Here is a 26,559-nt window from a genome sequence, read left to right as displayed (position 1 = left end):
AACCTACATCACTCTGTCTTATAGTCATTATAATACCTGCTATTGGTGAAAAATGTCTCTCAAATTTGTTTCTTTTCTACCTCTCCTTTCCCAGAGTCATTCCTTTTTCCCCTTATTAATTCCTTTATTCAAATGTTCCACTCCCCTTCTCCTTCTCCCATGGAGGCACATATTCCAACGTGCTAATTTTGTGTCTTTTTATTTGTATGTAGTTTTATAAAATGTGCATTATTGTATTTTATGCATAATTTTAATTTATGCAAAAGGTATTGTTATATATGCACATCTCATTATATTCCTTCCATTTTTTACTAGACACCATATCTTTAAGGTATATTGTTTTGCTTTGTCAATATCAACTCTGTTGTTTCTAAGTGTAGTGCTTTGGCACATATCCACCAATAATTTACATATTAATCCTCCCAGAGATGGACATCTACCTATCCTCTAGCCCCTAACCATAACAACACAAAAGAAGCTTCAGTAAACATCCTTGAACACATCCCTATATGGATCTGTGTCAGAATTTCTCTGGAATAAATAGTATACTCAGAAGTGGAATTATCACTGAGCTATACATATTCTTAATTAGAGTAAATTGTGCAAGGTATCTCTCTAGAATGGCTCTTCCAACTTAAGCTCCTACCATGGACCTAGAATTTAAATTCCATGAGAACAAAGCCTATATTTTCCTTGCTCCACTAGTACTCACTATCCGAGTATACGGAAGAGAAGGTCAGAAATGAGTTTCCTCTAGGACGGGAGTTTTGTCCAGCTTTTGCAAGATACAATGTTGGGGAAGGTACCAAGAGTGTGAAATAATGTGCTGAATACTTTTCAAAATATATAGATATAGACATACCTGCTGGATCAAAAAAATACAGTGAGATTGCATTTGTTTAAAATTTTATTTCTCCCAGTCCCTACCCTGTCACCTCTGGAAACCACCCATGTATTCTCTTTATCTATGAGCTTTCTTTTTTTCTTTCTTCTTCTTTTTTTTTTTTTTTACTTTTTTTTTTGTTTTTTGCCTTTTTGTTAGATTCCGTACAAAAGAGTGATCATATAGTATTTAAATGTCTTTCTCTGTCTGACTTATTTCACTTTGCATGATGCCCTTGAGGTCCATTATTGTTATTGCAAAAGCAAGATTCCATCTTTTTTATGACTGAATAATATTCCACTGTGGGTGTGTGTGTGTGTGTGTGTGTGTGTGTGTGTGTACACACACATCACAGTCTCCTTGTCCATTCACCCATTGGTAGATACTTAGGCTGTTTCTGTATCTTGGTTATTGTACATAATGCTGCAGTGAACATGGCAGGGCATGCGTGTATCTTTTCAAGTTAGTGTTTTCATTTTCTTTGGACAAATTCCTAGAAGTGAAATTGTTGGATCATATGGTAGTTCTGTTTTTAATCTTTTAAGGAACCTTCATACTGTGTTCCATAGTGGCTCCACCAATTTGCATTCCCATCAACAGTGCACAAGAATTCTCTTTTCTCCATATCCTTGCCAACATTCGTTATTTCTTGTCTTGTTGATAACAGGCATTCCAACAGGTATGAGGTGTTATCTTATGGTGGTTTTAATTTGCCTTTCTCTGATGATTAATGATGTGAAGTATATTTTTATGTACCTGTTGGCTATGCGTATGTGTTCTTTGGAAAAATGTCTATTCAGATTTTTTGCCCATTTATTAATGAGCCTGCTTGGTTTTTTGTGTTTGAGTTGTATGAGTTCTTTATATATTTTGGATATTAGCCCCTTACCAGATATATGATTTACAAATATTTCCCATTAGGTAGGTGGTCTTTTCATTTTGCTGATGGTTTTCTTTTGCTGTGCAGTAGCTTTTTAATATGATGTAGCCCACTTGTTTATTTTTGCTTTTGTTGCTTTTGTTTTTGGTGTCAGATTCAAAAGCCATTGATATGACCTACGTCAAGGAACTTACTGCTTATGTTTTCTTCTGGGAATTTTATGTTTCAAGACTTATGTTCAAGCCTTTAATCGATTTTGAGTTAATTTTTGTGTATGGTGTAAAATAGCATTTGAATTTCGTCCTTTTGCATGTAGCTGTCCAGTTTTCCCAGCATCATTTACTGAAGAGACTATCCTTTCCCCATTGTATATTCTTGGCTCCTTTGTCATAAATTAATTGACCTTATAAGCATAGGTTTATTTCTGGGCTATTTGTTCCATCAATCTATGTGTCTATTTTTGTGTCATCACCATACTGTTTAAATTACTATAACTTTATGATATAATTTGAAATACAGTACTATTTAGTATATATTCAGTATATAGCACTTCATATAAACTGAGAAAGAAGCTGGGCAAGGACAGAAGGAAAGGAAATAGAGAGTCAAGGAATTAGAGGTCACTTTAAAGTCAAAAACACATGAAAAGACAGTAACTGAGCAAATAAACTTGAAGGATGGAAGGCTGTAGTCATAGAGTGTACCATCTTATCTTAACCTGGCTTGTCTAGATAACAGAGCCTGAGGCCAAGCTCACATGCTAACTCTTCATTAGGGGGTGCTATCCTAAGGAAGCCGGAGTAAGGGAAAAGGGAAATGAAGAGAGAAGGAGAAAAAGAAGATTCAAGGTGGTACGTTACCACTTTGTTCACAGATTCTAGAAAACAAATCTGTTTGCTGAGTCATACTAGAGCAGCCAGAATACAGAACCATTACATCTTTGAACAGCTTCGGGGTGGGCAGAAGAGGCAAGCAATTATCTGCTGGCTTCTTCCTGGTTCCTGTCTCTCAATGGTCAAAGTTGACTCCAGAGGGCATTAATTCTAGTGTATCTCTAGGATATGTTTTAGGCCCCCTCTAGGTAGCAGCTAGGGAAGCTGGAGCTTTGGTTCCAGACAGGCGAAACGTGGGAGTTGGAATAGCTGAAGCTACCTCTACAGTGGGTGTTACAGAGGCTATGCTGGTCTGTTCCTCACTTTAGAGGAGGCTGAAGTCAGTGGCAGTATTAGCCTAGGCTGTACATCGATGGGAAAGGCATGAGGCACTGTTATGACCATTTGTGTCCGAGAAGCAAGGCAAGGGGCTGAAGCCTTGGGGGCAGGGAGGGCTGAGCTGATCTGGGGTGCACATATACTATCTGAATCAGTGATTTTATTTATTTATTCACATTTATTTTTTAATGTTTATTTATTATTTTGAGAAAGAAAGAGAGAGAGAGAGAGAGAGAAAGAAAGAGAGAGAGAATGCACAGGGGAAGAGTATAGAGAGAGGGAGACACAGAATCCAAAGCAGGCTCCAGGCTCTGAGCTGTCAGCACAGAGCCCAACATGAGGCTCAAACTCATGAACAGCGAGATCATGACCTGAGCCAAATTCAGACACTTAACCGACTGAGCTACCCAGGTGTCCCTGAATCAGTGATTTTAGAGGAGATTCCAGATGTGATTATGGTAGTGAATGGCTGAAGCTGAATGGAGATGAAGGGTATTGGATATGAGGACTAAGGAATTGTGAGGTCAAAGCTTTGAATGGAAAGTCTACGTTGACTTTGAAATAGCATAGGATGGCGGGATTCCAAACACCGTGAGTTAATGTATAGTTAATATACATTGGCTGTATTATTGAATGAGCCTCCATAGCCAGAAAAAAAATCACTGTTTAGGAAAGTCAACACACTATGGACTGAAATTAAGTATATGTAAATAAAACTAAAATGGAATGTATTTATATGTTAGTCTTTTATAGTAAAACTTACTATTATCTGATTGTTAATTAAGCAGATTATTAACCTGTAAGTTAATTGTGTCATTATTCCACACAACTGTTTTTATTCCAGAGGGAAAATCAAGAACATATTTCAAATTCTTTCTACAGAACTTTGGAAACCTAAGTACAGTTCTTCTGGGTAATAAGTCATAGCTCACTCTATCCTGAGGATTTGGGCCTGCCGTGGGTGCTGTGGGAGACACAGCAAAGATGAACCAGATGAACCAGGCCCTCCAGGTATTTACAGTCAAGCAGGGGTGATAAGAAATGTAGATAGATAACAATAATATGAAGTAGAAAGTGGCAAATAACATAAAGAGGGCTGAGATAAAGTGCAGTCCTATGGGAGTTCTGAAGGCATGTACCTAGAAGCAATGAGTGAAGCCTTGGAAAGAGACAGCGAGAGAAGGATGGGAGGGAGGGAGAGAGGGAGGAAGGCAGGAAGGACGAGATCTTGGGAAAATTTAGAATGAGTGGAAATAGGATGGAGGAGGGAAGACGCTCAAGGAGAGCATGGGCAGGACACCGGTCAGTTCCAAATGGGGGACACACGTAGGCCCTGGCTGCTGCCTAAAGGGACTGGGAAACCAGTCAAATGTACTCTGGACTTGGGGCGCCTGGGTGGCTCAGTCGGTTAAGCGTCCGACTTCAACTCAGGTCACGATCTCGCAGTCCGTGGGTTCGAGCCCCACGTCGGGCTCTGGGATGATGGCTCACAGCCTGGAGCCTGCTTCGGATTCTGTGTCTCCCTCTCTCTGTGACCCTCCCCCATTCATGCCCTGTCTCTGTCTCAAAAATAAACGTTAAAAAAATTAAAAAAAAATGTACTCTGGACTTAATGTGCATGGGGTTCATTCTCCTCTCCTTCAGGAATCATCAGGGAGGGATTTGGGAAATGAGAGGCCATTGTCCCCCCTGAAGATATATATATATAGATATATACACACACACACACACACACACACACACACACACACACACACACACACACATATATAACATTATGTAATATAACGTATTATATATTATATGTATATATTGTATATAAATTATATATATTACATTAGGTATATAAACTTGCACATATGTGTAAATTCATGTTTTTATTTATAAAATAGAGGCAGTAGATAGTGAAGGGAAATTTTTGATTCTTTTCTACATATTAAAAAGATTTCAGCTATGTATGTATGTACTGAACATGTAAGAATTGCTATAACAAAGTCCCTGCTCTGAGGTCCGATAGAAGAGAGGCAGACTGTTAACAAGCATTTGTGACTTGAGGCAGCACGCTGCTTTGAGATCCTAGAGGACAGAGCCACTATCCTGCAGAATCAGTGAAACGTCATGGAAGAAATAAGTGGCTTTGAGGCAAATAAATGGATTGTTGGCTGCAGGGAGGTTGGAGACTGAAAGACTGTGGTGGAATCATTTGGCCCTGTTTTATGACCATATCGAGTGATGCTGGCATCTGGAGAGGAGGAGCACCAAAGGCAAACAGTAGTTTTTTTCCTGGGTCAGGGTTTGGCAAAACTGATATGGAAGAAGGGCACGATGACCTAAGGTTCTAGCCTTAGCAATGGAAATGGCTGCCCGCAGGGTCAGTGCAGTAAGATAAACAAGACAGAAGACAAAAGGAAGAGGAAAGGAAGGAAGGGAGTAAAATCAAAGAGATGGTGAGAAACTGGAGGGTGGTTTTGACCCTCTCACATCCTCAGATCTCCTGGTGATTCTTAAGAGAGAGCTCAGCTTGAGCCTGGGGATGCTCTGAGCTGGAGCTTAAATGTAGTGAGCATGAGGCTGAGCTGATGGGGTGGCCTGACAGAAGTCTGTGTGCAAGGGCAACTAGGGAGTCTCCCATGAGGCAATTCATCCCAAGACAATAGGATTCAGGCTGGATGAGCTTGAACCAGAACTTAGTCATGCAGGGGCTTGGGAGTCTGACTTCAGCACGGAAGCATTACTGTCCCCTTGGATACAGGTCCCTGTGAGAAAGAGAAAGTGGGAACAATCTAGAGATTTTACAAATTCAAGGCTGCCTGATACTTCCCCGAACTGCATGTAACACAAAGACGTGTATTTTACCCCCCAAATCTCAATGGGCTACCTCTGAGCTTTGACATCATGAAAGCCCTAGTGCTCCGGCGATAGTGTTTGGCAGAGACCATGACTCCTAGGGGAACAGAGGCATACCCAGTGGAAGAGGGTTTATTCATGAATCCAGGTCCTGCACCACCAGTAGGCCCAGAGAAACCTTGTGGAGGCGACCTGGAGGAGGCTGTGCTCCACCGTCAATGACCAGGGAAGCAAGTGGATTTCGGTCTTCTTACTCTCTCAATAGAGGCAGAAGTCAAGACTTTAGGCTCTGGAATTAGACAGACCACCTCTGCAATGTATTAGTTCTACGAACTTGATCAAGTTATTTAACTCTTTGAGCTTGCTTCTTGAGGTTGGCTTCCCTCTTCGAATTGACATAGTAAATGAGAAATTGCACGTATGCCTTTAACACATGGCACAGAGTCAGACCACACGCACAGTTCCCTCTGTCTGAAGGCTCTTCCTCCTCACCCCTTGCTGACTCTTAATCATCGTAAGTTTAAATATTATTGTTTTCAGAGAAATCATCGACGAGCCCTCATAGCAGACTCTAGATTGCCTACCCAACATCCATTGCCACTTTATCCTCTTTGTTTGGGTATCAGCTCCTCAAAAAGTACAATTCTGAAAAGTTCAAGGGCAGATTCCAAACAGTCCAAGCCAGTTTTGGTAATCCTCCTTCCACGCCCAGAATTTAAGTGTGGGCACGTGACTCAGTCTGAACTAATGACAGGTAAGAGGAAGTCTGCCTGGAGGTTCTAAGAAAGATGTGTCCACTCTTGAAAAGAGACAGACTTTGCTACTATTGGGCATTGTCAGGATTACCTCTCATAACAGGGGCTGGCCCAGCCATCCTGGGACCATGGTGGGAGGTGGAGGCCGACCCAGGTACAAAGTTGGCGTACTGGAAATGGCAGGGAGAATAACAGAAACAGCCCAGGTCTACCCTGACATCACTGCTGAATTTACCCAGCCAGAGCCTCTCAACCTTGGGATGTCTAGTCACATGAAACAGTAAATTCCCTTGTTATTTAAGACATTTTAAACTCGGTTAGTTATTAATTGTAGTCTTCTGCATCTGAATTATAATCCCATATTTTTTGCTCTCATATCATTTTCTTTCATAGCATTTTTTTTTTTTTTTTTTTTACATATATGCTGCTTTTGTGCTTATTGATTTGATACCTATTTCCCCCACTGGACTGTAGATTCTAAATTACCAAGATAATGTGTTGATTTTGAATTCCCAAATTTTAGCATCTGGCCTGAGGCATGGGAGCTGCTTAAGCACATTTGTTGAAGTAATGGATAACACCTCAAACACAGTCACTTTTCTCCTCCTCCTCCTCATCATCCTAGGATTGCTGGGAGGGAGTTTAAGATCCCTCTCCAGCTCTGACTAGCTGGATGACCCCTGGCAGGACCCCATCAGTGGTTTTCAAGCTTTTGCCTCCAGGAATGGTAAGAAAATACATATTACATGGTTGACCAAATATACATATATACACATATTTAACCGAAAAGAAAGATATACAGAGCATATTTACTCTTATTACGCATGATGTATTCTGATATTTTTATTCTATTTCCTTAAAAATGTGGACCCATTAATTAGCAATCTACTATTTCCCCCCAAAATGAGGTAAATGAAATGTAAGGACTTTGAAAATGCAATTTTCTTCTTTTTGTTGTTAAACGGTTCATAAAGATCCACTCTGTTGACTTAGAAGTTCATTATTACAGTGACTTCACAAAGACTTAATTATTTTTCCTTTTCCTGTAGAATCCTTCCCCAGACCATCTCCTCTAGTTGGGCTATTTTGAAGGCCTGCATAAAATGGAAAGTCTCTGGCATGTGTTCATGAAAAAGTACTTTGTACTTTTGCTTATTTTTTTTTTTCAGTTAGTACAAAAACAAACAAGACTACATTCTTCCTCTTCTGAAATTTAATGGTCCCATTCAACATATTTTACATCGGCCTCGTTTCTATATAAGTTTATATATGTACCAGTGCAGGCCAGTGTTACATGAGTCCCACCGCCGCCATGTGGTTTAAAACCCAACAGAGTTGGGTTCTGACATTCTCTAGAGGCACAGTGAAGAATAAAAACTCACTGTACTTCCCATTCCTCAACACAGAAACTGCCCTTGTCCACGGTGGATTTGCCAGTGAAATTCCTCTGGGGGCAGGAGGAAAGGGGAAAGCCACACGAAGATCTCACAACTCCAGAGCACAGCAAATAATGCGGTATATATATATTTAGAAAACCATAATGCAAGCCTGGGGGGTGGGGAACCCCCCAAAACAAAAAAACCATGTAATCAAAATGCCATACCAGCCTGGGTGATCCCTGCTAAAGGACCTACAGATTCCGAAGGTATAATCTCTGCCCCTTAAAACTCGATTCAAACCACGACCCCGCCAGCATCATGCGAACTGGCAAACTAGATGCGAGTTATGGCTCCAGAGTCCCGGAAGAGCGCATCTCCAAGCTGCTCCGAGGTCACGTGTCTTCTAGAAGGGCATTGGTGTGACCCAGGAGAGCACGTCCAGGATGCGTGCGCCTGTTTGCGCTCTGGGAGGGAAGGCGAGGTGGGATGGAGCTTGGCCGGGAAAACAGACCAGAGAGGGGTGGGAGGAGAGGGAGGGGAAGGAAAAGATGAACACGTCCCTGAACTTTCCTCTCCCCTCGTCCCACACACTTGAAATAGAAATAATAATAACAACATAAAAAACGCTTTACAACCACGATGTTATCTCCCTACTTAAGTTGCCTCACTCTGGAGGGTATGGGGTATAAAGTGCAGACTGCGGCTACCGCCGCTAGCTTGTCTCGGGAGTAAAGGTTCTGGCCGGTGTGGGTGCGCGCGCGGGCGACCCCACCTTTTGGGAAGCCGGCTCCCGGCTCTTCCACGCAGTAGCCCCGGCTGACCCTCCCCCCTCCCCTTCCTCCTCTCCTCCCTCCTTCCCTCCCTCCCTCCCTCCTTGCGCGTCTGCTCCGCACCGGCCCCCGCGGAGGAGGCAGGCGGCAGCAACCAAGCCGCCGCAGCTCCTGCCCGCAGCGCGCTCGCCCGCGCCCGCGGATCCCACGTAGCCCGAGCGGCGGCAGAGGCGGCCCCGGGCCCGCGCCGCGCGCCCTGCGCACGGCCGGCGCTCGCTGAGCTGCCCAGCGCCGCAGGCGGCTGGGGAGGGAGGTGCGGGAGACGACGCGGAGACGCAGGGGCGGCGGCGCCAAGGTGACAAGCTGCGCACCTGGAAAGTTACCCGGCTGTCTGGTGAGGTTCGCGGGCGGAAGGTTTGGGCGCCCGGGGCAGCGCAGGCGGGGGACGGGGTCGGGGCGCGCGCGTGTGCCTGCCGTGCGGGCACTGCGAGCTGTGCGCTTCCGTTCCACACCCCGCCGGTCTCGTGCATGTGCTGTTTGTGTGTGGACGTGTGCACGCGTTGCGTTTGCTTGGTGTGGCAGCCTTCCGTGAGCTCCCGGAGGCGAGGGAAGGCTACTTGATTTTAAGAAGCTTGGCTGGGGGCGGCAGGGGAGAGCTCAGCCCCAGTGGGGATTCCTCAGGGTTGTCAAGCCTTGAGCTCCGAGCAGAACGGCGGTGGAGACTGTCTCTCCGGGCGGGGGGCTAGGCGCTGCTGTCCGGGCGTGCGCTCCAAGCGTCGCCTAGCCCTGGGTAGCTGCTAGGAGACAAGTACTCGGGCAAGGACTTTATGAGTCCTTGTAAACTTGTGTGGGTGTTCTGTGGCACTCCCAGCACCGTGAGGCGCTTTCACATCGCTTGCTCTGTATTTCCCAGTGATGAAAAAACAAGAGCAGACAAACAGAAAACAATAAACCAGCCACTTAGGGGATGAGAGAGAAAGCAGTGGGTTCAAGTTGAAGAACTAGGGTGCGAACGCATGGCAGTTGAGGCCAGAGATGAGACTGGAAAGAAACAACTCGGGCAGAATTAACAAGTAGAAAGGTCTGATAGGAGCCTTGGTGTCCTGATCTTCACCTTGTTCTCAAAGTTCCTAGGGGCTTTTTTATTATAAAGGAAGAGAGCAGCATAGAGCGTCCCCCCCCCCCCCACCAGTTCCTTACAAATTATTGTCTCGTTTCTTCGCAAGTTTCTATTTAACTACCGGACAAGGTGATCATCCCACATAGAATACAGTATCTGTTGCCAGCAGTCCTGTTTAGTGTGACACGGGAGAGTATGAACTAATACGGTGGAGAATCTCTTTGGAGAATTAGAGGCCATCCTCCCTACTGAAATGTGTAACTGAGAATAAAATATACAAAACGATGGTACGCAGAGATCTCTCTCTTCCGTGTGAAATCGTTAACTCCAGTCCTCTGGAATCCTTACAGAATCCTTACAAGTGAGGCTAATTCACCACACAGTGAAGGCGTATGTTGCTTGGATGTTGCCCAAATCTTTTGATCTCATAGTGTCTTGCTTCCTCTGGGCCGTTTTCCTATCAATTATTTCCTCTTCTATGTTTTCACCTACTCTATCTTCACTGCTTCATTATTCCAGGCTTACAAAGACTCTCAAGTTTCCACTGTTCTAAAAATCCATTTCATGAACCAAGATACCATCTTGAAATCCCTACTCTTAACATTAGCTCTTGTCAGCTCCTTTGTCATTGGCTTTCTATCCCAACTCTCGTGTGAAAGGCTAAATTCAGTGCTTTTCCCTCTGGTATAATTTGTTTTGATGTATCTGTGGGATGTGAACCGCAGCCTGCTTACCTCTTGAAAACCTTATCTTCATAGCCTCTGTGATAGTTCTCCTCGATCTCTTACTTGTACTAGCATTCCTTCCCTGTCTTTGTTATTTGCTTCTCCTGCACTTCTATAAATAATATCCACAGGTATTTTCTAGATGTATTTATATAATAACAGAGGCGTTCCTTTCTTTTCTCCCTTAGTGATCTCATCTGCTAATGGGACTTCAACCTCTCACCTCTGTAAAGCAGTCTCTTGCCTTGAGCTCTTTTTTTTTGCTCCTATCTGCTACACATTTCTACCTTGATGACATTCAGGCACCTTGCACTCAACATGTGTAAATTCAGCCTGATTACTGTCTCATAAAGTGCACTCATTCCTCTGAATTAAGACAGTGTCACAATACTCAGCCCATAGTTGGTGCTCTATTCAGTTTTGAATGAATGAATGAGTTAATAGTAGTGCCTTCCTCCAAGCCTTCTAATATCAAAATATTGGAATTATTATTTTTTTTAACCTCCCTCTGTGTGCACCAATTTAATCACCACATTGAGGGATTCAACCCCTGCAGGATTCCTCCCACCTTTGCCATATTTTACCGTGAATCCACTCATACCCTTTTCCACTTTTGCCAAAACAATAGCTTCTTCTTAGCATATCTCTAGTTTTTCTTTCAAATGTCATATAGGCCTAGACACTCTTTCTCTCCTCATGGCCAGTCTCCTGGGCCCTTTCATCCACTACTTCAGCTTCAGCCTCTACTTAGGTATCAAAGATTGCTACATATTTTCAGCTCCCCCCTTCTGGGTTTCTAGTCCCTCATATCTTACTGTCTACCGAACTCCTACACACCAAAGTTTCCATGGGTCCTTCAAACTGAGTGTGTCCAGGGGCGCCTGGGTGGCTCAGTCGGTTAAGCGGCTGACTTCAGCTCAGGTCATGATCTCATGGTCTGTGAGTTCAAGCCCCGCGTCGGGCTCTGTGCTGACAGCTCAGAGCCTGGAGCCTGTTTTGGATTCTGTGTCTCCCTCTCTCTGACCCTCCCCTATTCATGCTCTGTCTCTCTCTGTCTCAAAAATAAATAAACGTTAAAAAAAAAAATTAAAAAAAAAAAAAGCTGAGTGTGTCCAAAGTTAAACTCACTGTCTTAGGCCTCCAAGATCCTCCTCATTTTGGTTAATGACATCCCCTCTTACCCAGTTGCCACAATGGAAATTTCCAAATCTTTGTTCTCTTTCTTCTTATCACCACTCAAATTCCATCAGTTATAATCTCTTGACCTACCTGTATAGAATTACATTTCTCTGTCTTGGCCTGTCTATATGATACTCCAGCACCCCAAAATAGCTGAATGGAACGCCACCACATTTGGCAGTGAACATATAGGGTATGTGGCATTTGTAAAATTCACTGTGAATATTCTGTTGGGTGGAGAGGCACTTCGAAGAGAATCAACCTCAGGAGTAGCTGAAACTGTAGCTCATATGACTGCCCGACAAGGGAAGATTACTCTCCAAACTAATATGTTGTGGATAGAGAAAAATATCAGTAGATTAAAAACTGAGCCCCAGGTCATCAGTTACAAGGTCAGATGGGCAGATGCTTTTAATTGTGGCATTGATAGAATTGAGCTGTTCTCACAAGGGCAGCTCTGTGTGCTTTCCTTCAGGGAGAAGAAGCAGGGATTTACATATTTAGTGATGGTTAATTATTTTCTAAAAGAACTTTGTTGAAAAAAAGTTAAGGATAACACCAAATGCATCAGTTTCATATAGACTTAGAAGACTATCATATAGACTTAGAAGACTGTGTAATTCACTCCTCTGATTTCAGGGTAAAGTACCCTTTTCTTGGAAAAGAATCTATTCTGTGTTTCATGATTTATTAAAGGGAAGCAAATTGCAGCGTTACCTATAGCCACAACTTTTACCAAATCCCCGATGATCATGTTTTTCTCTTCTGGCTACCATGGAGATGATCCATTTTTATCTTGAGTTCAAGAAGTTCAAGACACTAGAATAGGGTTGGGGCTATGGCCTTATCCTGTCCTGAGCACCTTTTACTTGGGTTGGTGCAATAACCTCTCACTGTTTCTCTTCCTCTATGCTCTTTTCACTCCATTCTATATTTATAGCCAAGAAAATTATTTTATTTTTCTCAAGGGCACATCTGACCACATAACTTGAAAAACACTTGACCTCCACTAAAATCCAGATATCATCACATGGTATATGAAGTTCTTCTGCATCTTATTCCTGCATCGGACTTTTCATTTCTCATGACTCTCTTTCTCCTGTCATGCATTTCAGCTATTTCCTGGGTATGCCGTCAGCCTTTTTGCATTCACCCCTTAATACATGTTCTTTTTTTTTTAATTAATAGACTTTAGTTTTTAGAGCAGTTTTAGGTTTATAGAAAAATTAGGTGAAAAGTACAGTTTGTATATATTCCCCTGCCCCCCCCCATCCTCTATTCTTAACATCTTGTATCAATGTAGTACATTTATTATAATTGATGAACCAGAATTGATACGTGATTATTAACTAAAGTACCTAGGCTGCAAAAGGGTTCATTCTTTGTGTTGTACCTTCAGTGGGGTTGGACAAACGTATAAGACATGTATCCACCATTACAGCATCACACAGAGTAGTTTCACTACCCTAAGATTCCCCCATACTCCGCATATTCATTCCTCCCTCTCTCTCGCCAAGTCCCTGCAATCACTGATCTTTTTACTGTCTCTAAGTTTTGTCTTTTCCAGAATGTCATATAGTTGGAATCATGCAGTATGTAGATTTTTCAGATTGACTCATTTCATCGAGTAATATGTATTTAAAGTTCCTTCATGTCTTTTCATGGCTTCATACTTACTACTTTTTAGCCCTGAATAATATTCCATTGTCTAGATATACCATGGTTCAGTATATCTAGATATACCTTCCGTCTGTTCATTGAAGGAGATCTTGATTGCTTCCAGGTTGTGACAGTTATGGATAAAGTTACTATAAATATCTTTGTGCAGGTTTTGGTGTGGACATACATTTTCATTATCAGTCAAATTAACACCAAGAAGCATGATTGCTGGGTTATCTGATTATTTAGCTTTGTAAGAAACTCCCAAACTGCCTTCTAAAGTGACTATGATTTCACATTCTTATTAGCAATGAATGAGAATCCTTGCTGCTCCATGTTATCCCCAGAATTTGGTGTTGCCAGGGCTTGGATTTTGGTCATTCTGATAAGTGTGTAGTGGCATCTTACTGTTGGTTTAATTTGAGATTCTCTCATGGCATATAACGTTGAGCACCTTTTCATATGCTTACTTTCCACGTGTGTATCTTCTGAGGTGAGGTATCTGTGTATATTTTTGCCCGTTTTTCAACTAGATTGTTTGCTTTCTTATTGTTGAGTGCTAAGAGTTCTTTGTATATTTTGGATCCTAGTCCTTTATGAGATATGTGCTCTGTAAATGCTTCCTCCCAGTCTGTGGCTTGTCATTGCGTCCTCTCAACAGTGTCTTTGCAGAGCAGATGTTTTAAATGCTAATGAAGTTCACCTTATAATTTTTTTTTTCCTTTCATGGATTGTGCTTTTGGTGTTTTATCTAAAAAGTCATCACCAAGCCCACTTAGAGTTTTGCCTATATTGTCTACTAGCAGTTTTATGGTTTTGTGTTTTACATTTAGGTCTTTGAAATATTTGAGGATAATTTTTGTGAAAGATGTAAGGTCCTTGTCTAGATTAATGTGTGCATACGAGTATGGGTGGTTATCCTATTTGTTAAAAAACCATCCTTTTCCCATTGAACTACTTTTGTTCTTTGTCAAAGGTCAGTTAACTATATTTGTCCGAGTCTATTTCTGAGCTCTAGTATGTACCATTAACCTATTTGTCTATTCTTTAACTGATATCACACTGTCTTGATTATTGCAAGCTTTATAGTACGTCTGTTCTTTCTTTCTTTCTTTCTTTCTTTCTTTCTTTCTTTCTTTCTTAATAGTAAGTCTTAAAGTCTGGAGGTATCACCGCTGACTTTGTTCTCCTATAATATTGTGTTTATTTAGTACGTACTCTTTGATCAATAAGTTTTTCTACTAAGATGAGTTATTTTGTTGGGTAATGTTAGCAAGTAATAATAGCAATGTTTAATATGGTTTATCTCATTTGACCCTCTAATAACTCTAAATGATATGTATAGTCATTGTATCTGCCTGTAGCTCTATGTGTCTATCTCTTCTATTATTGACACTCGAGCCCCACGCCATGCCCAAGGGCATATATATGCTAAGTGAAAATGCTCGGATTGAGACTCTGGCTGTGTAACTTTAGCCAGCACTATACCATCTCCCATATTTACAGATATATGTATTTATATCAGACTCCAGATGGGGGAGAGAGAGAAATAGATATTATCTAGATCAGAGCCAAGATTTTGGTTTCAAACTACTGTAGAGCTGGAGGAAAAACAGACAACAAAACCTAATTCCTCCCACGCTGGCTGTCAGGTGTTAATCCACCTGCAAGAGCCTTCAGGGTTTTGCTTTTCCTGTGTCTTTTCTAGTTACTTCTCGTAATGACATTTCCGAAGTAGTTATCACATTAACGTAATAATAATTAAAAAATTTATGTAGTTTTCCTCTCTTCCTGCCAAATGCCACAGTGCATTCTATTCCTCTTGCCTGTTTCTGGGTACAGAAGAATACTGCATTCACAGTGAGTCATGTTTTTTTATTGTCTTCAAAAACAGTTAGGCAGGCCCCTTTGGTTTCAGGATTACACTGCAATATGTGAAAACAGGTAGGGACAGCAGGAGGGAATTATGAAGCTTGAAGAGTCCTTGCAGTCCTGTAACCTGGGCTGGGTCATTTGTGATGCTTTCTGGTCTCCATGTTTTGGTGGAGTTTCCCTTATCAGGGTAGATTTTCTTAAGATATTCCAGGATGACTCCTTTTCTTCATGGAAGAGATAAACCAGGCTGAGTTTAGGTTCCCCTAACCCCAGGGAGTAACTGGCATCTTTAAAGACTTCTTGTCTGGAAGGCATGCAGCATGCTAGACTTTGTCCCATCCAGCAACGATTTCTTCTGGAAGTTTCCTTGCACCAAGACGCTCGGTGCCTTGTCTCCAGCCACACACTGTGAGAGCTCCCTGGTGCCTGCTGTGTGCCAAATATTGTACAGGATACCTAACAAACGTAATCTTCATAATAATCCTATGAGCTGGGTATGACTTTCTAGATTGGGAAACCAATCTAGGATTCTAAGGCGTTTGTAGAAGGCTACGCAGCCGGGAAAGGGCAGATTGTTTTCCTACCCCGGCTGACTTGACTCCGTTACTTATGTTAAATTCTGCTCTTCATCTCCAGGCTCATTTCCTTTTACATCATGTCTTGCCCCCTGATTCTAAGAATGACTCTATTAACCCACAGTTTCTGGATCGATGGAGAAACAGCTTCTGTTGCCAGCCATACATTCTCCTTGTGGCTAGCAATACATTTTTGAGAAATAGATTACCTATCTTAGTGACGAATATAGGAAACAGAATGAATCTAATTAGGTTTTGTGAAACCAAACACTTGTCTTGGCTTGAGGGACAAGAACATTTAAATGAGTGAACTAAGTAAGAAATCAGACTTAGTATTGAGCCATTCGGGAACTTACTTATATATCTTAAATTAGTTACTTGAAAGATGAGCTAGGTACTCTCATTTCACCCCTCTTTGGAATTCTAAATAGCTTGAAAGATTTACACAGCTTATAAACTGTCTTCATGAAAACCAGAGAATGGTTAGTGTTTGGGGAGAATTTAACACCTACCTAATTGTGTTTCAGGTTTGTAAAATTATTGGATCAGGACAGAATATTTTGAACACGATACATATAGCAAAAATGTTTCTAAAGCCTTTTCATGTTTAGAATGCTAGCCCTGTTTTCTCTGTCAAATTTATTGCAAATTCATGGAGTTATGCCCCTGATATAATACATGACAGTTAGGTTTTAGTAAACAATTGTTCTATGAATAAAGATTGAGTTAGTTTGGGGAGCCTGGGTGATTTAGTCAGTTAAGTGTCCGACTTCGGCTCAAGTCACGATCTCATGGTTCATGGGTATAAGCCCAACTTGGGGCTCTGTGCTGACAGCTCTGACCCCCTCCTCCACAAGCTCACACGCTTTCTCTTTCTCTCTCAAAAATGAATAAACATTGAAAAAATTTAAAAAAAATATTGAGTTAGTTTAATATTACATTTTAAGGTTTTTATGCTCATTTTTCTTTATAAAGCAGCTCCTTTTCCTCTGACCATTCCCCTCCTTCCATCCTGCCGTGGTTAGGAATGCTTGTCCGTGGACCCAAAAAACATGTCTGGAAGATGCTCACTGCTGCGTGTTAAAAAACTTGTGCACACATTAATTTAAGAAACCTCTGGGGGCACCCATCTCATGCCTGTCATTCAGAATCTCATTCAAGTTCATTCCTAGGTCCCAATCTAACATCTTCTGAATTGCTTATTTGGGATATAGGGGTGTCCAGGGCCACGACTATGAATTCTAGTCTCCTCAACCTTTTTATATATTCTTAATATATAAGAATAATAAATACTGCCAAGTCAAGAGAAACTTAGAGATTAAACCTGCCACATCTCTGCTACATAGTAAGGCAATTCTCTGGAGGCTAATGTTTATTAATGACTACTTGGAACCTGAATTCTATGAGGACTATCTGGGTATTGCAAGATTACTTTTACAAGTACATTTATTTTCTGTTTGTACCATCCATCTTAGGTGATATGCATTGGCTACTTGGTTGCATCTGTTTGAGGCTTAGAGGCTGTCTTACATCTTTCCATGTATGCCTTTATTGTTTCAGAGATCACGACTATTCTGGGAGAGCTAGCAATATCAGTCTAAGCATTTCATTTCTCCTTGAGTTTGAAATTTGGAGGGAGAGAGGGGCAAGAATGTGTGGCTTATATAACTACAAAGTTTCGTCTAGCTCTTTGGATATTATATAATGAGAGGTAATTTAAGCTTAGTTTACAAGTGTTATTATGCTTCTTGAGTTAAGGCTGTCAAAAATTGCACATGCACAAGTATGAAGTTTAAATAGGTAGCCTAAAAAGACTTAAACCTTATGGTAATTAATCAAAGCAGTGTTTTCCAAACTCACCGTTTCAAGTTCTCTTTTGTGGTCTTGCTCAGGTCTGCTTAGTATCTGCAGATGATTTTTATTTTTATTATTTATTTTTTTAGAACTTTTAACGGGTTTATTTGTTTTTGAGAGAGAAAGAGTCAGAGAGAGAGAGACAGAGAGAGAGACAGAGAGAGAGAGAGAGAGAGAGAGAGAGAGAGGGTGTGAGTGGGGAAAGGGGCAGAGACACAGGGAGACACAGAATCCGAAGCAGGCTCCAGGCTGTGAGCTGTCAGCACAGAGCCCCACTCTGGGCTCCAACCTGCGAACTGTGAGATCATGACCTGCGCCAAAGTTGGATGCTTAACTGACTGAGCCACCCAGGCGTCCCTCTGTAGATGATTTTTAAGAAATTTTCATTGAACTGACTCAGTAAACCTAAATGCCTAGTTTATCTTTCACTTAAGCAATAATGTCAATGAAATCGCAACTTTGTGGGGGCAATTATTTATATTTCTAATGAATGTTAAAATAAACACATAGCTTTGAACTAAAAAACAACAACAACAACAACAACAACAAAACATTCTGAATCAACTAAAATCACCCTGATGATCCTGATTTGTGTATCACATTCTGAGATTTGCTGGATTAGAGACCATTTTGGGGACTTCACTGAGCATATTCTTAATAGGAAAAGAATGAGCTCTGCGCTCATACCTCATCATATTTTGGACAACCTTGGCTTTAGGATATAAAGTAAAAGAAGTCAAAGAATCCACATGCCTCTGTTTTACTTTCTAGTAACTGCCACCCAGCACTTTTTAACAGCGAGCCCTATCCGAAATGCAAAACATACTCGGTCCATAGAGCGGGAGCAAAGTGTTAATAAAGCAGTATCGACTCAGTCTCCTTCTCCGGAGGAGTGCAGATGTGCTGCTTTCTAACTCGGGCGTAGTTTTTCGCTGTAGCTGCACAGAGCGCTGACAGAGCGGTGACATTTCCAAGCCTCTGCTTCTGTGGCTGCTCATTTGTGTTGCATCTTTGCCATGCTGACTTCCAAATTGCAGTCTTGTTGTGATGCTTTTGACAGCTGTCCAAGGAGAACGACCAGAGAGAACAGCAGGTAACTCAGGCCACTTGTGCAAAATGCTTAGGTGTGACACCTGCGCCGTCAAAGGGACAGGGAAGAATGAATCCAAGGCCAACTCATGGAGAGATCAGGGAAATCAGTCAATAGCTTTGCTTCCGGAAGCAAAGGGAATTTATTGCTTATCAAATAATGATGGCCGCTGTGTTTCTATTTATGAACCAGATCGGAATGAGGAGTGGTGGGGGCTGTGGGGTGGTGAAGTTCCACTATGTAATTGCCGGTTCTCTGCCCTCTCTCAGGTCCTTGAGCAAAATGGGAAATGGTTCAGTGAAACCCAAACATTCTAAGCATCCAGATGGCCACTCCGGGAACCTCACCACCCATGCGCTGCGGAGCAAGGTGACAGAGCTGGAGAGGGAGCTGAGGAGGAAGGATGCTGAGATCCAGGAGCGGGAATACCATTTGAAGGAGCTGCGGGAACAGCTGTCGAAGCAGACTGTGGCCATTGCTGAGCTCACGGAGGAGCTCCAGAGCAAGTGCATCCAGCTGAACAAGCTTCAGGATGTGGTGCATATGCAGGGAGGAAGCCCACTTCAGGCCTCTCCAGATAAAGTGCCTCTTGAGGTCCACCGGAAGGCCTCGGGATTGGTCTCCCTCCATAGCCGGAGGGGAGCAAAAGCAGGGGTGTCTGCTGAACCCACCACCCGAACCTATGACCTCAATAAACCCCCTGAATTTTCTTTTGAGAAAGCAAGGGTCAGAAAGGACTCCAGGTAAGAAGTTCCCACACCCTTTTGACTCCAGTAGCTTTAAGATTATGAAAGACTAGGGTGATATTTTTTAGGCCGCCTCAGTGGAAAAGAGATAATAACCCTTTCTGATTTGGGGATAGAGGGACTTCTAAACTTGGTTTGGTTTGGATAAGCAAAACTTTTCTTTAAATCAGGAATTGCGTGTTAGCCAGACTTTGGTTTGTGGTGCGTATAACCGAGGAGCTGAGTTTAAGAAAGTCATTTCCATGATCTCGAAAACCCTAGGGGAGTGAAGAGGTAGTCTTAGGGAGTCTCCCCTTCTCTCTGTCTATAGGGGGGGATTTACAGGTGTACACAAATCACAGTGAACTATGAATACGTATAGCAAAACCTGCTTTCTAGCACTTAGTCAGCCAGCGTCATGAAAAAGGAGTAAGTTGGATCCTCCAAGGAGGTGGAGTCCATTCATTCGTCTCACAGGTGAAGCTGAGTACTACCACCTGCCAGCCACTGTGTTAGATGCTAAGTGTATATTAGTGAGTAATAGGCACAGAGCCTTTCTCGAGGGGAGATAGACAGTATACACAAAAACAAGGAGATGCTGTGTAATTATTAATTGGGATACATGATATGATGGAAAACAACAGGATAGTACGGGTGTCTGCGATTAGGGAGAGAGAAAATCAATGGAAAGTATTACTATCCAATTTTCTTTTCAACTTCTGTTCTTGAATATCTCTTATTTAACTCTTCCTTCTCAACTGCAGTTTTTCTGCAGACAGAATTGGGACTCTCATGGAGGCCTGGCTGAGGAGGTGACTTTTATCTGGGACCTGAAAGAGGGAAAAAAGCATAGAGGAGGTGGAAAGGGCATTTCAGAGAGAGGGAACAATGGAAAGTTAGAATTAAGTTTGAAAATAAAGATTTTTTACAAGAACTTATGAAAGTTTATGATAGCATTCTTGCACGTGTGTGTGCACACATGTATGTGTGCATGAGTGTGCGTGCATGTGTACATTTTCTAACTGAAGGTTGAATTTCCTAAACAGGAAAGATGAACTAGAAACATTCCAAGTTAGGGTCTCATTTCTACATTATTTTTATTTTATTTTATTTTTTAATTTTTTTTAATCCTTATTTATTTTTGAGAGAGAGCGAGAGAGCGGGAAGCAACAGAGAGAGAAGGAGACACAGGATCCAAAGCAGGCTCCAGGCTCTGAACTGTCAGCACAAAGCCCTATGAGGGGCTCAAACTCATGATCAGTGAGTTCACGACCTGAGCCAAAGTCGAACACTCAACCAACTGAGCCACCCAGGCGTCCCTGCATTATTTTTAAGTGAATGAATATTTATTAGATAAAATTAAATCTTGTGCCTTGATAATGTCTTGGCTGAGCCTGAATTTCTCTCGGAAAATGCAATATTTGTGAATTTAAAACAAATTTTAACTTACTCATAAACATGAGTCCTATAAATCAACATAAAACATCCGACTTAAACAAATAAATGATTAATTTTGACAACAGAATTACAAAGGGAGGTTTAATTCATCAATTTGTTGACAGTCACATAGTGAGTGATCAATAAATATTTGCTAAGGAAACAAGTCATGCTGGATTATTAATCATAATACTCTGTGGCTGAAAGAAATCTGATTAATGTTAGAGTTCAGAAGAATTTGTTGTAAGTCAAGAGTTTTATTATTAGTTGGTTTAGAAAGGTCTTATCTATTCCCTTTGCAAAAGTAACATTTATTTTTAATGGTGTGATTTCAGAAATTATAAATGTTACAAACTTGTGCTTCAGAAATTGGATATCATCTAGTGTTCTCTGTTGATATAACAGATATAAGCATATATAGTAATGTATATGATATTACACATTGTGCATTATATTGTATTATATTGCTATTTCTCTTTAAGCACAATATATTATTTATCCACAAAAATCTTTCAGATAGGAATGTGATTGTATATCTGAGAGAAGCATGAAAGAATTTGATAGTCAATCATCTGCTTTGACCTTTTTCCTACATACTCTACCAGGTTTCTCTTGAGCAAAAATCATGTTCAATTATTTTGTTCCAAAGACTTGCCCATCTTGAGACAGAACACCATTATCCTAGTGTTAAGTAACTGAACAATCCAAGATAAACATGTTCCTTTGTGTTTCTTTATTAGCTCCATTATAACCAGGAAAAGAAAATCAGTAGTTAGGTACAATTTCTAGAAAAGAAAATCAGTAGTTAAGTACAACCACCTATCTTAGTGAGAGGGACAAGGGAGGGAAGATATTAGAGCTCTTGAATAAGCATTGGCAGTGATTCCCCTCGTCATAAAGGGAAGCCAGATGGGTACAAGTCTACGTTGAGGTCATGATGAAGAAATAGGCTAATGATTTTTAATGATTAAGTCCTGAAGAGATCAGACTAGATCATCCCTGCCCTCATATTCCACACATACTTTCATAGAGCCTTGTGCTTCTGAATTGAAAAATTAATTAGAATTTGGGAATCACTCTTTTTCATTGATTGGTTTGTGCCTCAGGTTCTACAAGTAATGCCGTGCTCACCGCAAGTGTAGCTGCCATCTGTCACCATACGATGCTATTACAATACCATTGACTGTATTCCCTATGCTGTACCTTTCATTCCTGTGACTTACACATTCCATAACTGGAAGCCTGTACTTCCCACTCTCCTTCACCCATCCCCCAGCCCCCTCCTTTCTGGCAACTAACTACCAGTTTGTTCTTTGTCTTTGCGGGTCTTATTCAGTTTGTTTGTTTGTTCTGCTTTGTATTTTAGGTTCTACATATAACTGAAATTATACGATATTTATCTTTCTGTTGACTTGTTTTACTTAGTACCATACCCTCTAGTTTCCACCCATGTTATCACAAATGACAAAATCTCATTCTTTTTTATGGTTGATATTCCACTGCATACACACACACACACACACACACACACACACACACACACACACCCCACATCTTTATTCATTCATCTATTGATGGACACTTGGGTTGCTTCCAATCTTGGCTATTGTAAATAATGCTACAGTAAACATAAGGGTGTACATACCTTTTCAAATTAGTGTTTTCGTTTCCTTTGGGTAAATACCCAGCAGTGCAATACTGGATTGTAGGGTATTTCTATTTTAATTGTTTGAGGAACCTCCGTACTGTTTTCCATAGTGGTTGCACTGATTTACATTCCCAAGAACAGTGTCTGGGGGTTCCCTTTTCTCTGCATGCTTACTAACTCTTGTTATTTCTTGTCTTTTTGATTATAGCCATTCTGACTGGTATGAGGTGATATCTCATTTTGGTTTTGATTTATATTTCTCTGATGATTAGTGATGTTGAGCATCTTTTCTTGTGTCTGTTAGCCATTTGCATATCTTCTTTGGAAATAGATTATGTGTTTTTGACTGGAACTCCTATCTTCTGAGATGGGGATTATGACCTAGAGAAGTTTGGGAAAACTATGTAGACAACATAGGACCTGTGTTCAGTTTTAGGGCAAGGCCACAGAAAATGAGAATGTGCCTGTCAGATTGAAGTGGGCACAATAGGGTCACTCTTAAACTGCACTGAACCAACAGTATATCATAGTCTTTTGTAGTGACTTGGCTTTGTACCTACTGACCATTTTTGAGCTTCTGAAGCATGCAATTATGTGGGCACATAGACTGTTTCTATAACAGGTACTCAGCCTTATTGAAGTATCATAAATCATGATGAGTCAGAGCACTCCAGTATGTCAAATGCTCTGATCTCTGATTTAAATTTATTATGGTAAACAGCAGAGGATTTAGAGCTAGAAGAACCTTAGAGATTGTTTCACCCTACCCCTTTTCTTGGAGAAGGGGGGAAGCAGGTGCAGGAGAGTTGCCGAATATGCCATGGTAAGTGGCAGAACTAAGATTAGAATCCAAGATTCTTGACCTTGAAACCAGTTATTTTCATTTACAATCCTAGTACTTAGAACTCCCCACAAAAATCAAAGGCCTCAAGGCAGGCCAGTTTAGGTACCAGCCTGATTTATTTTGATATGCCGCACTGCTTGGTGGGAAGAACAATGGTGCTTCCTGGCTTCTTCCAAGCATAGCTGAGCAGAACTTATCCATTGCATCAATTCACCAAGTGCTGGATCCTCAGAGCTCGGGCCTGTGTGAAGAGGATACAGGGAATGGACTTGATCCACCTGATAGCATAGACTGTGGTATCCATGGGGGGCATGAGTGGGTTCCCAAATGAGTACAGTGCTTCTCAAGACTGAGAACTGAATGTCACTGGCAAAGGAGGGTGAGGAAGAGTTCAGATAGCATTTCTGTCCATGTCTGACCTGCCTTGAGTACCAAGACAACCATGTATTCAGAGGTCAGACCTTTCACTGAAATTGAATTTTCTGTTTATGTAGACATTGTTTAGCAAACTTCAGCATTGGCAGAGCAAAATTACAAGCTCATGCTGAATGTCTGGTGGAACACAGGCAAATTAATCAGAGACATCTGGCAAGTTGCTAGTATGACTGCCTTTCGCTAAGAATGCAAAAACTATCATTTGAAACCATTGTTCTTCCCTGAAAAGGAAAGATAAAACAAAGACTTGCCATCTGACTTCAGACGTTGACTCTAGTTTTAAGGACAATTAGTTTCATTTGTCACTCCCATCCCAGGAGCAGAATAGGTAAAAGTGGAAAATGCTAGTGAGTCATCCATTTAAATAAGATCTACATCAAGGGATTGAGGAAGAGTATGGTTGTTATTATTTGTTTCCTTTGTAAAGCAAGGCTGAGTATTTGAATGTGCAGTATAGAAATGTAGCTCCGTTATTGGGCAGGAGTGTTTGTATGGAATGACTAAGAATAGTAATAATAATAGCATTTTTATATCCCTAATTATGTGCTGGGCACCATTCTGAATGCTTCACAAATACTGGATTATTTAATTCTCACAACAAACCTATACGATAGATATGATTATTTTCACCCTGTTCTATACATGAGGAAACTAGGACATGCAAAGTTTAATTACTTGCCCAAGATTACACAGCTTTTAATATCAGAACCAGTATTCAAAACCAGAACATCTGCTGTCTCAAGTCTGTTCTAACGACTCCTCTATACCACTTTTCCAAGATGAAAATTACATTTTAGTTGGGAAGCCTTGTAAAAATTCAAATATATAATTAGAAATAGATGCTTTTCTAATGCTTTTTTTTTTTTTGTATGATTACAAACTGCTTCTGGCTATTGTTATTTCTCCCAGAAAATTATGCTTCCAGAAAGTGCTGCCCTGTTCTCAGTTCGCAGTAGAGGAAGATCTTGCTGCCTATGGGAGGGAAAGAAACTTTTTTTTTACTTCCACGAAATAGCGACTTAGATGCTGCTTTTTCAGAAGTTCCATGTCTAGATTTCACATCAATAGATTATTAAATATTTTAAAGAACATATGTACAGACTTTTAATAATCAGTTGGATAGTTAAAAAATTTGTGCATATGCTTATAAATACTATTGCCTTAACTTGAGTCTTCTGAAAAGCAGAAAATGAAACTCCCTATGTAAGGAAAGAAAGAAGAGAAAAGTCCAGTTGTGGGGTGATCTGATAACAAGATGCTGTGGGTGATGGCAGCGGGGTGATGTGTCTGATGAAAGTTGTCAGAATGTTTGAAAACAGAGGTTCTGTTCTACAGAAATGGTGTGCATTTAGACACCCCAATCAGACCTACCTACTCAAGGATGAAGTAGGAAAACCGTTACTGGTTAACTGCTAGATGTCTATTGTTTTCTCAATGTTATCTCATGGAGGTAGGACACTTGCCTAATGAGGTGAGTGTTGCTTTTCCATTGCGTCAAAGAAGATGCAATGAAAGTTCAGAGTCATTCAACAATTTGCTCAAGGTCCTGGTGTTGGTAGTTCCTTGAACCAGGTTTTAAATCTGTGTCTGCCTGATGCCCAGTGTGTGTTCTCTACCACGGTGTGCACAGCTCAAACAGAAAGTGCAGCCTGCAGTATGAATGGCTGCCCTTGGGGGTGTGTGTGGAGGGGAAGTGGGGGAGGGTGGTGCTGTTTAAAAAAAAAAAAAAAAGGAGAGGTAAAGAGTGCAGGCAAGTTGAGGAACCTGCCTAGAATTAGGTGGCAGTTGCCTGGACATCTTGGTGAAGTTAAGTAGGTTTTGGCAGACTTTCTGAGTCCTGGCCCCAGTCCCTCTCACTTCCTGCCTCTGACTTTCCTTCTTTCTGTCTAAGAGCCAAAGGCCCTGGGCTCCTTCTCATTGCGCACCCACACTCGGGCCCTCTCGCAGCTTCTGTGATGATCTTCTGCTTGGTTCATAGCCCCTCTTTGTTCCTTCTCACTTGATCCTCAAATCTGTCAGTCTGCCAGTTGCCAGGTGTTAGGAAAAATGTTTCCTTAAGCCTCGGAACACGCTGGGCACTCAAGGACTCATTGCTGCGAACAGTCAAGAGTCCAAGTGCTTGTGTAAGTTCCCAGCTGACTCCAAGCCACCCCTCACCTTGTGGTCTACGTGCCTGAGAGTCCTAGCAGGTACTGTGATGTTCTTATACCACCCAAAGACCAGTAGCCTTGGCTCGCAGCTATGTAATGTCCAAGATTTCCTTTAGTCCTCAGGTTAACACATTCAATTCAGCAAATATTTATCGAATATTGAATTTCTTAATCAGAGAAGCTCATTCTTGAATTTTGTTTTTCTTCCTCTTTTGCTTCCCTTTTCTGTATGTCTTTCTGTCTCCTCTCTTCCATTTCTTTCATGTATACTTTTATAAATTTTTTTAATGTTTATTTATTTTTGAGATAGAGATCAGGAGCAAGGAATGGGCAGAGAGAGAGGGAGACAGAATCTGAAGCAGCTCTGAGCTATCAGCACAGAGCCTGACGTAGGGCCTGAACCCATGAACCGTGAGATCATGACCTGAGCTGAAGCCGGATGCTTAACCGACTGAGCCACCCAGGTGCCCTTCATGTAGACTTTTATTTTGTTCCCTCCAAATTTTCCTTCATTCTTA

General features: G+C 41.4%; 1 protein-coding gene across 4 annotated transcripts in view; it reads left to right on the top strand.

Moving 5' to 3' along the window:
• The first annotated feature begins 8,531 nt into the window (after positions 1–8,531).
• The window catches only part of PRKG2 (protein kinase cGMP-dependent 2), a 104,778-nt gene continuing 86,750 nt past the window's right edge, over positions 8,532–26,559 (top strand). For 2 of the 4 annotated variants that reach the window (XM_060654781.3, XM_060654780.3), the window contains exons 1-2: positions 8,536–9,119; positions 19,072–19,545. In XM_060654781.3, coding sequence (XP_060510764.1) covers positions 19,085–19,545 — 461 coding nt within the window. In that variant the 5' untranslated portion in view covers positions 8,536–9,119; positions 19,072–19,084. Of the gene's footprint in view, positions 9,120–19,071; positions 19,546–26,559 lie in introns of all 4 variants that reach the window. The other 2 variants (XM_060654782.3, XM_060654785.3) reach the window with 2 other exon arrangements.

This window comes from Panthera onca, chromosome B1 (assembly GCF_046562875.1).
Source record: "Panthera onca isolate mPanOnc1 chromosome B1, mPanOnc1 haplotype 2, whole genome shotgun sequence".
Lineage (NCBI taxonomy): Eukaryota > Metazoa > Chordata > Mammalia > Carnivora > Felidae > Panthera > Panthera onca.
The sequence above is the reverse complement of the archived record's forward strand: the minus strand, read 5'-3'. Positions and strand labels throughout refer to the sequence as shown.